At 34.7% G+C, this 17,698-nt stretch overlaps 1 protein-coding gene across 4 annotated transcripts in view; it reads right to left on the reverse strand.

The window, feature by feature from the left end:
• The window catches only part of SUPT3H (SPT3 homolog, SAGA and STAGA complex component), a 385,930-nt gene that overhangs the window by 172,794 nt on the left and 195,438 nt on the right, over positions 1-17,698 (reverse strand). For 3 of the 4 annotated variants that reach the window (XM_074348844.1, XM_074348842.1, XM_074348843.1), the window contains one exon: positions 11,583-11,667. The exons of the other annotated variant lie outside the window; for it this stretch is intronic. In XM_074348844.1, coding sequence (XP_074204945.1) covers positions 11,583-11,667 — 85 coding nt within the window. The remainder of the gene's footprint in view (positions 1-11,582; positions 11,668-17,698) is intronic. 4 annotated transcript variants of the gene reach the window in all.

Raw genomic sequence — 17,698 nt, forward strand, 5'->3', positions numbered from 1 at the left:
CATTTTCATTAACTGCCTAGGGAAAAATGTGATTTGAAATTTTACTGTCCTGACTTACAAGAAGACTTAAATATTTGATTAAGTCATCTGAAGTATCTGTATACACAGAACCATTGTATTTATGTACATTATGTACCACTACTGCAGTTTTCCCTCAACATTAATTATGATGATATTCCAAATTAAAAGTTTCAATCCATTTAAGCCAAGGAAAAACTATGCACTTCACAACTGTTACCTACTTCATTACTCATTTTTGTTATATTTGACAAGATTCTCTCAGATCTTTTATGTCACATGTGCTATAATGAAAAGGACTGGGCACCTCTTTTCCAAGAACTTGGTTGATTTTTGTGTGAACCTGATTATCCTAAAAACACTAATTCAGAAATGTATTGAAATCTAACCTAAAAAAATAATGTGAGAAATATATTGGAAACTAATAAAAATGAAGAAATGGTAATCAAAATTCTTTCCTATATTTTTCTGTATTTTTTCATTCTTACCATTTCTGTTAACCAAACCATATGCACAAAAAGACCTCATTAGACACTTACCTCCTGCATCGAAAATACTATCTATCAAATAGCAGATAATATAAATTGTAAATATGTAATATATAATGTGAATTATAAATATAAATTATAAAATTATAAATTATATATAAAATGACAGCTTATGAAACAATTTCCATTTCAAAGTTCTTAGATTAACCAAAAATGTCATAATTATTATTAAAAATAAATCTAGCTCAATTAGGATTATCTCCTATCCTTAAAATGTTTGATTTTTAGTTATAAGACAATCATACTCCATTGAAAGGTATATTTGCATATTTAAATACTGTGAAGTTTGCAGCAATTTTATTAGAAATGACCTGAAATTTAGTCTTTGTCACTGTAAATACTTTAGCAAATTTAATGTTCATTTTTATTTAAAATGTTCATCTTACCAATAATGTCATTCCCTATTTTAACAAAAGATATAAAAAATGAAATGAATAAATTTTACTAGGTGTGCTGGCCACTTGGATTTCTGCTTTAACAACTGCTAACTGCATAAATAAAATTTCTCCAACTTAAATATACATTTTCACTTAACTGCAGATAATCTGACACTAATCTTCTAGACCTTTAAACTTTATTACCAGAAAACCTGGAATACTTAAATCACCCTTAAGAACTCACAGGAAATAGTAAACATATAATATCACAAAGTCACCCATTTCAAAAATTAGAAACTGCACAGCACAGTGACTATAGTTAACAATACTGTATTGCAAATTGGAAAGTTGCTAAGAGAGTAGGTCTTAAAAGTTCTCATCACAAGAAAAAAAGAATTTTTTAAACTATGTATGGTTATGAATGTTAACTAGACTTATTGTGGTGATCATTTTGCTATATCCACAAATACTGAATCATTACATTGTACATCTGAAACTAATGTTACATGTCAAAAGATTATACCTCAATAAAAAAAAAATCAGAAACAACTAAATCTTGCTTCAATCCTGGACAATTAGTAATATTCAAATCTTCACTTGCTTATATGACTAAACATGATTTGTTCTATTACCCAGGAACCAGACTCTCATAAACAAAATCATCCACTGGCACTTGTGTCTTGAAGGAAATTATGTACATAACAAAGCACTGAGATCTTAAGAATCCCTGTTTTAAAAACTCAAGTTCCTTCCACTTCTAAACCTTGATGCTTCTTTCAGTCTTGCTGTGTTCCAAAGAGCATCAGCAATTGATTCATAATGGTGTCATATACATATAACTAGAAAAAATGGCGTTTCACTGGTATTAAAAATAGGAGTTATTGATCTGTGAACAGGTGTACTGCTAAAAAATGCATAACGTAATTTTAGTTCCATAGCTATTAATAACTAAATTTCGATATTTAAGATATCAGGAATAGTGAACACTAGGTGTCAGTGTAAGAAATGGAAAAATATTTTTAAAACTTTGTTTCCAATCAGGTGTATAACAAAGAAATCAAAAGCAGCTGTGACCACATTTACTTACAATTGCGTAATTCAGTAAACTAGCCAATCTTTCTTTCAAACAAAAATTCCTGTTCCAAAACCATCAAGAATTTAAAATCAGATTAAACTGATTATTAGAAGTCGTGAGTCTTTTGTAATTTCACCTACATAAAGCACAGCAAATAATTTTACTTTTAAGAATACATATTTTGAAGAATGGTGTTAAATATAGGTGTAACTCTAGAAGTATTACGTTGTATAATTTTAGTTGGTGGAAAATAATTATTTTTTAAAATAGTAATGCTAGATGATTAATAAAAATATAGAATTTTAAGTTTTCCCCTGAACAGAAGTCTCCTATACAAATGTCAAGGTATTAGAAGTTAAAATGCTTAAAGGGTCGATTCATAGAAAAAAGAACACATGAACACAGGAAGGATGACTGACTCCCCAAATCCTGGTACCTAGAGTTATTTCTTAAATACAAATGCTAATACTAGTACTAGAAATTGCACGTATTAACTATATTAGAATTTCAGATGAAAATCTTTTCCTATAGATTCTTTGGGTAAAGACTTTTAAAATAAGTTTTGGAAAAGATCATTATTAGCAATGATAATAGAAAATACTGCCTCATACTTTACAAAGTATATTCCTAGTAAATACCTGATTTAGCACCAGTAATAATTTCACAAATCTATACTCACTAGCACAGTAGTCATTCAGGGGCTTAAGCTTTCTTTTCTATCTACTGAACCCTCTCTCACCTACCGATTTACTCATTTCTCTGTTCCATCTCTCAAATCATTATTTACTGATTAAATCTTTCCATGTATTTTTCAAGCATGTTGGGAAACTTTTTCACACAATATTCTGGAAGTTACTAGTTTGTGGGAAAGACAAAAAACTAAACATGGTAGTCATCACTAAAATACAAAATGTTGGGACTCAAAAAAATCATTTAGGAGAACATTCAAGGATCTGTTGAAGAAAAATAAATGGTTTTAGTCAATGCTGTGCTCGTGTTTCACTGATAGTTAAGCTCTACTTGAATTACAGTCATAAAATGAGAAAGCATGAAGTATATGGAAAAGTCTCTCAAGCCCCAGGACTCAAAGGCAATTTGGGCCACTCTGCCTGAAGGGTTCTTCTCAGGGACAGAGTTAGATGGGAACAGAGAAGGAAGGATCAGGGAGATGTGCACATAATGAATTATATAAACTGATACCTAAAATTTTAAGACACCTAAGTATATCATGACTGAGAAGCAGAAGCAGGAGAGACCGAGATAGAACTGTAGACAGTGGGACATTTAAAGTCAAGAAAGTGACCCCAGAAACAGACACAGCATATGACCCTTCAAGCTCTCTTCTGGATCTTTAGTATCTTTGCCTTTAACATTGTGTTACTCCAAGTGCATAGATTTATGATGAAATTTTTTGGCTGAAATTAATTAAATCATGTTTTCATTGAGAGACAGCATCAATCAGTGCTAAATCATTTATACACATCACCTTAAATAATGCCTACGAGGTAGGTAAATTCCTACAGATAAGTAAACCAAGACTCAGAGAGATAAACAAATAATGCTCAAGGGTGCATAACCAGCAAGTTATGAAGCCAAAATGTAAACCCAGGGATGTGTGTCTCCTGAAGCCCTCCACCCTACCAGCATTTCCCAGCTGGAGGTTCAAAAGCTGTTGTGGGTTTTACAAAAGCAACCAGGAGGGTCACATTTAGAACACTGATCAATAAGTGAGAATATGCCAAACTGGCATGTCCACATGTACTAGGAAGTCAGTCCTCCCATCAGGTTTTCACTCAGATAAACACTGATATCTGTCATAATGGACTTGATTGAGATATCATTTTGAAGTCATTTATTCTTACAGATACAGGATTTAATTTACACCCATAATGGACTGCTGTTTACAGATAGTAAATTTAGTTCAGAACCTGTCACCATGCAACTCAGAGCTAGTAATCTCTCACCTAAAAACTTCAATAACCTTCCAACAGACCTGTCCAGAAGTGGCATCTTGAATCTTTCACTGTCCTACGTAGAATAGCCAGGTTCTTCTGTCGACTTTCCTGACTAAGCCACTTTCTACAATTTTCAATGCACCAAGCAATCTACAGAATTACGTAAATTCCTTAGTTTGAAACCTAATGATCTTGAATATCTAGTCCCAAGCTTCTTTTTCATCCCTTTCTCCAGTATATATTTAAGAAACATTGTTTATATTCCAACTGGAAATCCACATGACTTGATCAAGGTGATTTCACATAAACCAATGGCTAAATTTGATTTCTTGGCATAAAGTGCAAGTTCTGTGCAATTTATCTGACATTTTAAATAGGAATTCTACCTCTGACAACATGATTCACATCCATCTTGAAATCCAATCATAGTTCTAGATATTAATGGCTACTAAGTGGCTTATCATTCAAGCACAAAAATTTAGTTAAAACGAAGAAACAATTGGTTTTAAAATTTGAGTGTAAATAAAAGGATAATTTATTAATTATTATTCCTTCTTTTGGAGAGAAGCCATTCATTCTTCAGTTTTGACATAAATAACTTCTTTCTTGCTTACAAGGAACTTTCATTTCTTGACCAGCATAAAAAGAGAACAAAAAAGATGTGTTAGGAAAAAAATGAATTCTAGTATTTTCTTTATTTCCAAAAGAGAGACATTTGAAAATATTAACTATATCACCATCTGTTCTCTGATTTATATGAAAATGTAAGCTTTATTTTGTACCCAACATGATAGGAAATATTAAAATAATTTAGAAAAAGAGTTAATATGTTTGCTTTTAAATGGAAAAATACCAACAACACACTGAGTTCCTAGTAAAAACAGGCACTGATAGCACCCTTATTCTTATCAATGAAATCAAATGCTCATATATGTTTAGAAAAAAGAACAGTATTCAATTTTTCAAACCTGCCATAGACAACATGATTGAACAGAATAAAGTTGAGACTTTTGTGATGATAGAAAAAGTTAATATGAGAAGAGACTGAAAAGGTATTACTCTTTTTATCTTATATGTGGATCATGAGAAATTTGTTAGGAATATTACTAGCTATTTCACTTCCCATATTATCACCAAATCTTACCTGAAATCTAAAGCTCTTAACGAAAATCTTTAAGGGGACACTTCAAGAAGCAACTTCAGTTCTCAAGGAAAAGGCTTTATTTGCTAGAACTTTGCTTCTTGAAGTCTGCCACCACCACAAGCAGCAAATGGTAGATTTCCAGAGACGTCCACAATATTTTAAATATCTTTTTCAAGTACGTTTTAATCTCTTCTTTCTTAACATTTAATTACTTTTGTCCTGAGATCTATCAAGTTTTGCCTACTTTAATGTTATAAAATTAGCCATTATCCCTAAAACATTTGTTGGCTATTAAGACCATTTCTCACACTGAAGAATGTTACCTTTTCTCTTGATAGACTTAAAAAAATGGGAAATCTTTATCAAAGACACGATAATGAATTTGTATTTTCCACAACAAAAGAAGATTCTGCTTATCTTTCTTGGGGCTTCTCTTTTCTAACCATTTCTTTATGCCCACTATTCTCCACAAACCCTTTAAAAATACAAATCTATTCCGAAAATAACAGTCTTCACTTCGGAGAACCACAGAATACTCAAAAATTAGAAGAGACCTTAGAGATACATAGTAAATTCAGTCAGAAAAGTACCCACTAGTACCCATAAAGGAATCAGAACTTTTCATCCTAAAGCCTCCCAAACTCCGTAAAGAAGAAATTACTTGAATTCTACACCCCCTACTTTAAAGCTGTGTGACTGGACAAGTTGCTTAATCTTTCTGTTCTTCAGTTTCCACGCCAATAAGATGAAGACAGTATTTTCCAGCTCTCTGGGTTTATTGCAAATATTAAGTAAAATGTTTATTATAAGAGATGTCATTCTGTCAGAGTGTGCCTAGATTGAAAGTTTAAAAAGAAAATGTATTTTTTCATGTTCTTAAGGACATTGCTAAATCAAGAAACCTTTACATAAAGTTTCGGCAAAAAAGTTTTTGATCTTTTAGAAACGTATGCTATGTTATATACAACTAAATTTCCAGATAAAAAATTAAACTATATTATTGAGAGACGTGAATCTCTGAAGGGATTAAAAAATATTGGGGGAAAAAAGGATTGTTATGTATTATTCAAGTGTAGAACAAAATATAATGCCGGAATCTGAGAAATAAAGGCTTCTAATTTTATCTATGTAACACTTAATGCAATGCCAAATTGGGTTAAATTTTTCTAAGTTAAAAAGCTATGCAGAAATAATATTTTTTTAAAACCTGGAAAACTGCCAATATATGTACAATAATATATAAAAAAATGCTTTGAGACTGCCTGGCACATAAGAGATATTTACTAACTTTTCTTTTCTTCTTCTCTGCATAATCTCCACACTAATCAAGAGAAACAGCAACACTGGGGAAAGAAGCTATAGGGTTATAAAAAAAAAAAATAAAAGACTTTCAAAGATCTTGTTAAAGGTACTGGAGAACAAGAGCCTGAAAACAACCTCTTGATTCAGATACAGAAAAGAACACAGAAATATTATCAATAAGAATAGAGTTCTTGGGAGACATTTGCCAAATTAAAAGGCACTAGAAGCAAAAATAAACAGAGAGGGAGAAATCTCAGGAGAACTCAGCGCCTGCTAATCCAGACAGGAGATTAGATGGTCACTTCATACATGTAAGTTTATTCTTTATTAGTTTTCATAATTAATGATTACTAGAATAACTTTAAAAACCAATTTATATCTAAAAACATAATGCAACAGATTGCATGGTTTACTGGTTGGCTGATAAATTCATTTAGTGAAAATACAGGGTGACTTTTAAATGGGATGGTAGATGATTATACTCTATGCATAAAACAGAGAGGTTTTTCAGATATTTAACTTTGAGAAATACAAGTACCTATACAGTCATCAAAAATCATGGTAGTCTTTTTGAGCTTCACTCAAAATGGGCATTATCAAAAACATTATTGACAGCCTTGTAATATGGATTCAGTCACACAATTTCCAGCTGGCACTAATCTGTACCTATTCTAAGTAAGTCATGCAACTCTATGTGGAGAGAAGGAATTTTAGGAAAGGTCTGCATCTCTTTCGTAAATCTGAAATTCTTAGAAGCTATGCCTTAGGCATTTAATAGGAGTTCCAGCACAGGTCAGAAATCTAAGCTTGGCACAGGATCCAAGTAGCCTGCAGAGCTTAGCTTAAGTCAGGCGCTAGGATCCTAGCTGAGCAGCAGGAAATAAATGAAGAACGTGAAAGGAAAAGGCTTGAAACACACGGAAAGGAGGAAGAAACTGTTTTATACCCACGCTAAGCCAACCACGTGACGTGAAAGAGTGCTTGTAGCTTCCTGGAACTGTAAACAGTTTATGCTCTGAGACTATCTCACTTTGAAGAGCTGAATAACTGACTCTGGGTGGGATATACCCCAGCATGAGAAAGAAGACACGCTAAGAGTGGGGCAAGGACTGGAAACTCCTTCCTGGTCAGTCCTCTAGGTTACACCTGTAGCAAACCACCTGGGGCAATTTGTGGGAAAAAATGTAGCTAGAGGCAATCTACTTAGAATATGCCCATCTTGTGTCACAGATTAAAAACTGGGGGGAAGGGTATAGCTCAAGTGGCAGAGTGCATGCTTAGCATGCACGAGGTCCTGGGTTCAATCCCCAGTGCCTGTTCTAAAAATAAATAAATGAATAAACCTAATTACCTCTCCCCTCAAAACAAACTAGGTAACTAAATGTCAACTGCAATACAAACATTTTTTTAAAGAGGAGATACAATACTATTTCTTGAGGTATGGGGTAGTAACATATGACAGAAAATAAGACTAATTAAATAGAAAATATTAACAGCAAACCATCAGAAACAAGTGCCATTCAAAACAATTAGTAAATTTTCCACGGTACATTCATAAGGAAAGGAGTGAAAAAGAAGGAAAGCAATCACTCTTTCGTGACATCCAACATTCTGTATTTCGAACCACTCTGAGTGCATATGTGTGCACGTATGTGTGTGTATTCCACAAAGCAGGTGTGCTTTCCATCTGTTTATGCTAAATATGTGGTACTTCATTTACTCTGCAGTAGAAACAGATGAAATAAGCCAAGAATTTTCCCCATATGGTATCTGTGGACCTCTCTATCCCACTTGTGTAACACAGTGTGTTCCGCTTTGCTGAGTTACATATCCACGCTCTGACTTAGTACAAAGTCTGAATGTTTGGTCAAAAGTAAAAGACTGTTTCCATTCTGTGATTCATTGAGTCCCTGTGGTACCTCTACTTCCTTTATTTTATGCAATCACAAATTATATTAGTTTGTCCTATTTTCATAACCCTTATAATTGAAGTTCTGCACAGGAAACTTTCTTACTATTTTAAAACACACTCATAAACCATTACCGAGGTGGCATAAGTGACAGCCCTGCAGAAGTGGTCATGAGGACTGAACAGTGCCTTGCGCGAGTTCCTTCTAGCAGGAAGATAAACTGCCAAATTAAGAAGTGTTACAAGTGGGGTGGGGGAGGGGACAACTCAGGGCATGCTAATCCAGATGGGAGATTTAAGCAACACTTTTCACTCTTTAATTTGTTATTAAGACTATTAGAATAACCCTGAGAAACTGGTTCTGATGCGAAAACATAGTACAACAGACTGAACAGCTTACTAGTTGCCTGGTAGGTTACACAGTGGAAATCCAGCAAGACTTTGAAATGAAATGGGAGATAATTACATTCTATGCATAAAATAAAGTCCTCTGATATTTAACTTTGAAGGCATACAAAAAATGAAAGAAGCTATTCAGCCATCAGAAATTGTGACAGTTTGGGAACTTGAAAGAATATTATTATCGACAGCATCAACAGCAATCACAAAATTTCCAGTTGGCATAAATTCCTACCTACTTCAAACAGGAGACAGAGCTCAAGGTGGGAAGCGGAGGAGAGGGAAGGTGAGGACACAAAAAGGTTTGCATCTCTTGGGTAAACCTGAAAGAGTATTTACACGGATTCTGCAATCCATTTCTAACATAAATCATGCTGATAAATAGCCCTGTTATCTTATCAGGATTAATCACAATAGTAACCATTTACTACTAGTAACTTCACTAAGGCCTTTGTATACATTATAGCTAAATTTATGACCCTCTATATAAGCACTGTAAAAAGTAAGTATTAGTATTTTATTTTACAAAATAAGAACAGTAAAACTTTTGAAGACTCTCTCTAGTGACAACTAATTAGTATTGCACTGAATCATACACAATTACTGATACTCAACCATTCATGGCTTACTAAAAAAAAAGGCAGTGTCACTTGGTTCAAACTATTAAATAGTAATTTCTGAAATATAATTCAACTTTAAAATTCTGACTTTAATAGTCTAACTTGTTCTTAAATAAAGTCAACAGCTTTATAGAGATTTTAAACTACATGTTTGCATAATTTAACATATTCCATAATCTTCACTCCAGTGAATAAGAGTTCACCGGGGCCTGAGCCGGTCACAGTCTAACAAGTGGAACAGAGCAGAGTCTGCTGGAATCACTCAGAACGGAGGGCAGGCCTGGCGGGAGAACTGAGAAAGAATTAGGAACAGGATGGGAGGGCACAGGTCTCAGGCGGGAATCAGAGGTCAAAGAAACGAGACAGAAGAAAAGTTGTAAAGAAAATCTCCTACATTGAGTCTGCTGCCAGTCTTACTGTTCTATTTCCCAAATGAAACGACACGCAACTGCTGCCCAAGTGATCTAAAACACTGGAGAAAAGTTACAAGGGGCATCTAGCTTAACAACCTTTAAGATACATCATAAAACCTACATAATTAAGAAGGCTGTATTAGCACACGCATAGACAAATAAACCACTGGTATAGAATATACAATCAGAAATAGATCCCAGTTCATATGTTAATTGAGTGTATAATAGAGGAGGCATCTCAGATCATTAGGGAAAGTATGTACTTTTTAATAAATGATGATGGTGTAACTGGAAAAGATATAATTAGATTCACATCTCACACAATAACAAGAATAAACAACAAATGGTTAGGAATCTAAAGGTTAAAAATGAAACTATACAGGTGCTAGAAGGCAATGTGATGAATTTCTCTTTAAATGCAATATCAGAAAAGTGTTCCAAATGGTAATTCAAAATCCAAAGGAAATAAAAGATTGAATGCACTGACTACTTTAAAATAAAAATGTCTGTATTCCCCCCAAAAAGTTCACAGAAACAAAGTCAAAAGATAACTGACACACTGGAAGAATATACTTGTATAATATACCACGAAGGACTGATATGCTTAATATGTGAGACATATGACCAAAAATCTGATAGAAAAAATATTACTGCATAATGATCCTAAGAATAAAATTAAATATACACTAAAAATTTAATTACATAAATGGTGATAAAGGATAGCTATTCCTTTCAGAATAACCACAATTAAAAAAGATAAAAGGAAGAAGGAAATAGAAAAACATTATTATGCAAATGTCAGTAATAATTGTCTCAGACAACACCCACCCAAAAATTTTCAGAAAAAGAGTATTTGCACAGTCACAAAGTATCTCCCACAAGATATTTATTAACAACAAAATATAAAAAAGATAGTAACTTCATTATAGTGGAAAAATTCAGCATATACCATTTTAACCAAGTTATGAAGGTTAAGAGGACAAGTAACACCTCAACAACATAGACCCACTGATATGATACACTGAGAAAATCCCATCATGTCTAGTAATCTTGCCAAAAAGGCAGGGAAACCCTCTGACCATAAGAAAACATCAGACCAACTGAAAAAGAAGAGCATTCTAAAAAATAAGATTCTGGTACTTCTGAAAAATGTGAAGGTCATGAAAGAAAAGGAAAGACTGAGGAGCTACCATGGATGGATAGGAAGAAGACCACAAAGATACGACAGCTCACTCCAATGTGTTATCCTGGACAGAAAAGACACATTAATGGGAAAACTGATGAAATTCAAATAAGGTTGGTAATTTCACTTACAGGACTGTACCTATGTTATTCCTGGTTTTGATAGCTGTCCTATGCTTATGCAAGATGTTGAGAGAGGAAGCTGAACGGTATCTGAGAATTCGCTGTACTATTTGGACAATTCTTTTATAAGTCTAAAACTCAGAATAATTTTTTTAAAGTGCTGAAAAAAACTATGCTGGTATAATGATTAAAAACAACAAAACAAAACAGATCAGTGTTACCAAGGGTCAGTAGTGGGTGAAAGGACCGATTACACAGGGGTACAAGGGTGATAGAAATGCTTCTATATCATGATTGCTCTGGTAGTCACATGACAATATTCAGTCATCAACACACACTGAATTATGCACTGGCGAAATTTCGTTACATGAACAGTATACCTCAATAAGCTGACAAAAAAGAAACCCAAATACAAAAACTGTTTGAAAAAAATCTTAAAAAAAAAATGTTGGGTTGCAATGCCAATATAGGCAGAATACAGAGGAGAGACACCAAATACGATGACACATGCTCTTACCAGATTAATTAACTGAGTGTGTACTACATCTTCGACCAAAACTGCTGTTTCATGAAGAGGCCTCCTAGCATCACCTAAAGAAAACCTGGAAAGAAAATTAAACACACCAATATTAAGGACTGTAAAACTGAAAAATTATTATAATACTCTGTTTAATGAAGTCCAAGTTGTTCTCTCAAATAACAGAGTGGGTATATAGTTTTCTATGGTCAAAAAATTACATAAGCTGAAATTTCCAGAGGAGAGTGCACTGCAATCAGTGTCATTTCTTGATTTGTGTAGTCGTTTTTGAGAGCATTTACTCTATCAAAATGTAACATATTAACAGCCACTTCATAATACTGGCAACCAGAAAATTAAGTTACCATATCCAAATTACTAACACAACGGGCCCTCCACATCTTTAGGTTCTGCATCCTCAGATTCAACCAACCACGAATTGAAAATTCAAAATAAATTTTTAAATTCCAGAAAGTTCCAAATAGCAAAACTTGATTTTGCCATGCGCTGGCAGCTATTTACACATCATTTACATTGTATTTACAATGATTTATATAGCGTTTACTTTGTATTAAGTACTATAAATAATCTAAAGATGAATTAAAGCTTATGGGAATATGTGCATAGGATATATGAAAATCCTACGTCATTTTATATAAGACACTTGAGCATCTAAGGATTTTGGAATCCGTGGAGGGTTCCTAGAACCAGTCCCCCACAGACACTGAGGGACAACTGTACATGCATAATAGCCATGAAGAAAACTATAAAAGCATGTGATGTAATTAAAATGAATTTTTAAGAAAAAAAATTTATGTAAATGGTATAAACTATCATTTCCAATTATATACAAACGGATTATCAAGAATGAATGATAAGACTGATCTTAAAAGTCTTCTTCCCAATTTTCATATTGTAGACTAGATGTGCAGTGAATCCCTTCCTAAAGAACATTTGAAAATGAACAATAATGTATTAAAAACTTATACTTAAAGCACGTTTTAACCAGCAGTGGAGAAAACAAAAGTGAAGCCAGAGAAGATGAGAAATGTAGTTCCATAGGATTAAGAGAGCCCTGGAGCCAAAACTTATTCTGAAGGCATCTACTGACTCACAGTACCCTATAGCCTAGATTTCAATTAGCACCTTTTTCAAGGTATAGAAAAGAATGCTGTGATCTTAAGCAAGGTAGGAGGTCAGTTTGCGGAACCTAATCTGAAGGTGAAAAAAAGCAACGATCAGATGGTGACACCTGCAGTGTGTAAACTGGGAAATACCACTCCAGGGAAGGCACTTTGCCTATCTTACCCCAGGCTATGAGTGAAAGAGGAAAAAAATGTGGGACTGGCACAAGCAGACAAACAGACAAAAGGAACAGAACAGAAAGTCCAGCGATAAACTTATTATGGTCAACTGAGTTTCAATAAGGGCGGCAAGAACACCCATTTGCAAAGCACAGTCTTTTCAACAACTGGTGGAGAGAAACAAGATGTCCACATGCAAAAAGGATGAAGTTGGAATCTTACCTGTACCATATATAAAACTAAATAAACTAATCTAAGAAAACACCTCAAAATAGATCAAAGACCCAAATTAAAGAGCTAAAACTATAAAACTCTTGGAACAAAACAGAAAGGGAGATCTTTACTACCTTGGATTTGGCAAAGGTTTCTTAAGTGTGACTCCAAAAGCACAGGCAACAAAAGAAAAAATAAATGAATTGGATCAAAATTTAATCCTTTTAGAAATCAAAGAACACCATTTAGAGAAGGAAAAGATAACCCATACAATGGGGAAAAAAAATTGAAAATCATGTATCAGCTAAATAATCAGAGTATGTAAAGAACTCCCACAACACAACAAAAAAACAACCCAACTTAAAAATGGGCAATAGACTTGAATAGACATTTCTTCAATGAAATATACAAATAGACAATTGCAAATGAAAAGATGCTCAGTATCATTAACCATTAGGGAAATGCAAATCAAAAAAAACAGAGATAGCACTTCACACCCACAAGAATGGCTACGATCAACAAAATGGAAAATAGTAAGTGTTGGCTAGGATGTGGAGAAATTGGAAACATTGTACTTTGCTGATGGGAATGCAAAATGGTGCAGCCACTGTGTCAAACAGTGGTTCCAGGAAATGCTAAAAACAGAATTACCATATAACCTAACAATTCCACTCCTAGGTATATAGCCAAAAGAACTGAAAACAGGGATTCAACAGAAATTTGTACACCAGTGTTCATAGCTACATTATTCACAATTGCCAAAAGGTAGAAAACAACCAAAATGTCCATCAACAAATGAATGGATAAACAAAATGTACTATATACATATGATGAAATACTATTTAACCATAAAAAGCAAATAAACACAATACATGCTATTTATTACATGAATCAACTTTCTACTACATAAAAACACCATACTAAGTAAAATAATCCAGACACAAAAGAAAAATATTATATGATATCACCTATATGAGGTACCTGGAATGGGCAAATTCATAGAGACAGAAAATAGAGGTACCAGGGAATTAAGGGAGTTTTTGCTTAATGTGTAGAGAATTTCTGTCTAGGATGATGAAAACTTCTGGAAAATGGTAGTGATGATGGTTGCACAACACAGTGAATATACTTACTGCCAGGGAACTGTACACTTAAAAATAGTTAAAATACAAATTTCATGTTATGTATATTCTACCACAATAATAAAAACAGATTGAAAAAAAACTAAGACCTGTCTAGATTCAGCTAAAAAGATAATTAGTGTTCAGGACACCAGATCTGAGGAAATTACCTGTAGTGTACCATTGATTAGTAAGAAGAGTACCATGACTAATGTTATGCCAAAAATGTTCATGCTATGGTGAAAGGAATAAATTTCAAAAAACTATAAATGATCAAAATTGACAAAGAAAAAATAGGAAACCTGAACAGTTCTATAAATTTTAAAGAAATTGATAAAAACAAAACAAAAAACCTTACTTTTATCTGTAATGTTCCAAATATGTAAAGAATAGGTTATACTAGTTTTACATGATTCTTACTAAGAACAGAAGAGAGACACTCCCTAACACATTTAATTAGGCTAGTATAACCTTGGTATTAAAACCAGAAAAGAAATGCAATAGAAAAAAAAATTACACATAAATATTACTCATGTATATAAAGAGGAAAAAAAAAAACAAAACCAAATAAAACAAAAAGTCTGAATAGTACAAAAGATGGAGTAAAAGTGAGATTCACTCCCCTACCCTGTGCCCCTGGCCTCATAGAAGGCTCCCTATACCCAGCTAACAGAAGAAAAGACTGAGGCCTAATTTACATATGGTTCTGCATCATATGCAGACACTACCTACAAGTGAACAGCTGTGGGGCTCTAGTCCCCTCTGAAGCCTCACTGAAAGGCAGTGGTAAAGGAAGAACTTTTAGCAGTGCACCTTTGTCTACTTTACTTAAAAGAAGAATTGGTCAGATGTACAACTTTATACTGATTCATGGGCTATGAAATGATTGGCTAAAAGGTAAGGGACATGGGAGGAATATGATTAGGAAATTCGTGAGAATGAAATCTGGGGAAGAGGAGGACAGATGTCTCTGAATAAACAAACAAATAAATAAAAACCAAACCCACAAAGACACTGACTATAATTCAATAAACATGAAGATATCTGTCCTGTGTAAATGTTCATGGGAGACCTCAGCAAAGGAAGATTTTAATAATTAAGTGAATACCATCAGCTTTTCCCTCAACCACTCTATCACTGCCCAACGGGCTCATGAACAAAGAGGCCATGGTGGGAGGGACAGAGGATACACAGGGCTCAGTACCATGGACTCCACTCACCAAGGCCACTGCTGAGAGCCCATCTGTCAGCAGCAGAGATCCACACTGAGTTCCCTACATGGCACTGTCCCACAGGGCGATCACCAGCTACCTAGTAACAAGTTGATGACATTAGACCACTTCCATCATGGAAATGGAATTGTATTATTCTTACTGCAATAGACACTCTGGATGTGGCATTGCCAACCCTGCAAGCAGTGCATCTGCCAAAACTACCATCTGTGGACTTACAGAATGCCTATTCACTGGCATGGCATCCCATACAGCACTGCCTCTGATCAAGAAATCCACTTCCCAGCAAAAGAAGGGCTACACTGGGCCCACGCTCACAGAAGTCACTATTCTTAGCATATTCCCACCATCACGAAGTGGCTGGTTTGACAGAAAGCTGAAAAGGCCTTTTGTAGACTCCATCATGGTGCCAGCTAGGTGGAATATCTCGCAGGGCTGGGGCAAGGCTCTCCAGAAGACTACACAGCTTATGAAACGGCACCCTATGGTGCTGCCCAAAGACCTACTAGCAAAACTGGTGCTTCCTGCTCCCATGGCCTCACAATCTGCTGGTCTAAAGGTCTTAATTCCAGAGGGAGGAATGCTTTCACATTTAGTCCACTGACACAATTATTACATTGAAATGGAACTTAAGAATACAGCTGAGTCACTTTGGATTCCTCATGCTTCTGAATCAACAAACAAAGGGGGAGTCACTGTGCTGGCCGGAGTGAGTGATACTGACTACCCAGTGGCAACTAGACTGATACTCCACAGCGGAGGTGAGAAAGAGTATGTCTGGAATACAAGAGATCTCTTAGGACATCTCATAGTCTTACCATGCCCTGTGGTTAAGGTCAGTGGAAAACTACAACTCAATCCAGGAAGGACACTAATCGTTCAGATCCTTCAGGAATGAAGGTTTGGGTCATTCCACTAGTTAAAGAACCACAACCAGTTGAGGTGCTTGCTGAAACCAAGGGGAATACAGAATAGGTAGTGAAAGAAGGTAGTTATTAACATCAGCTATGACCATACGACCAGTTACAGAAAGGACTGTAACTGTCATGAATATTTTTTCATTTTGTTATGAATATGTTTGTATGTGTGTGTGAATGTGAGCATTAAAGAAGTATGTTTCCCCCTCTCTTATTCCCTCATCATGTAACACAAAATGTATTGAACTTACAGTATTTAATTAAGTATTATTCATTTTATATCACATATTTAAGTTAGGGATGTCAAGGAGCAGTATGGACATCACTCAAGGACTTAGCCTCACCTTCTGGGAAGGGGTTAGTGCATTCGCAGTAGTGCGCTGGATAACTGCATCACGTTAGGCAGAACTACAGCCTTGTTATTGTCTATATTTGGAGATTAAGTATAGTTTAAGGAGATGTATATGGGTGTCAAATTGACATAGGTGATGGTTAATTTTACGTCTCAGTTTGACTGGCAAACGTGGTGCCCAGATATTTGGTTAACATTAATTTGATAAGTATTTGAAGGTATTTATGAGTGAGGTTAACATTTGAATCAGTAAACTGAGCAAGACAGATGCCCTCTTCAGTGTGGGTGGGCCTCACTCCTTCTGCTGAAAGCCTGAATAGAACAAGAGGAGGAGGAAGAATTCACCTCTCAGCCCATTTTCAAGTGGACTCATTGGGCTTCCTTCTACTGCCTTTGACCTTGTTCTGAGACACCATCAGCTCCACTACCTCCCGGGTTTCCATGCTGTATTTTTACCCTCCCCCATCACATTTTACGTTTTCATTCTACAGTGTACATCCATTTACTTTGTATATCATTAACAAATTATTGTAGTTACAGTTAATTTTTACTACTTTGGTCTTATAACCTTCTTCTAGGTGTATAACTGATTTACCCACGATTAAAACATCCTGAGTATTCTGAATTTAACCAGTGGAATTTATATTTTTTACTGCTTACTAATTAGTACTCTTTCATTTCAGTTTGAAGAAGTCCCTTTACTATTTCTAAAAGGCAAGTCTAGTGGTTATGAACTCTTTCAACTTTTACTTGCCTAGAAAATTCGTCATCTCTCTTTCAATTCTGAAGGATAACTTTGCTGGGTAGACTACTGTTGGTTGCCAGGAAAGCAAGAGTAAACTATAAATCCATTAATATAATTAACTACATAAACTATGAAAACAGAAGAACAATATGATCATCTCAATAGATGTGGGAAAATCACTAAACAACCATTCCTGACAAAAATTTTAGCAAGCTGGGACCAAAAAGGATTT

This window comes from Camelus bactrianus, chromosome 20 (assembly GCF_048773025.1).
Source record: "Camelus bactrianus isolate YW-2024 breed Bactrian camel chromosome 20, ASM4877302v1, whole genome shotgun sequence".
In the NCBI taxonomy this organism is placed as follows: domain Eukaryota; kingdom Metazoa; phylum Chordata; class Mammalia; order Artiodactyla; family Camelidae; genus Camelus; species Camelus bactrianus.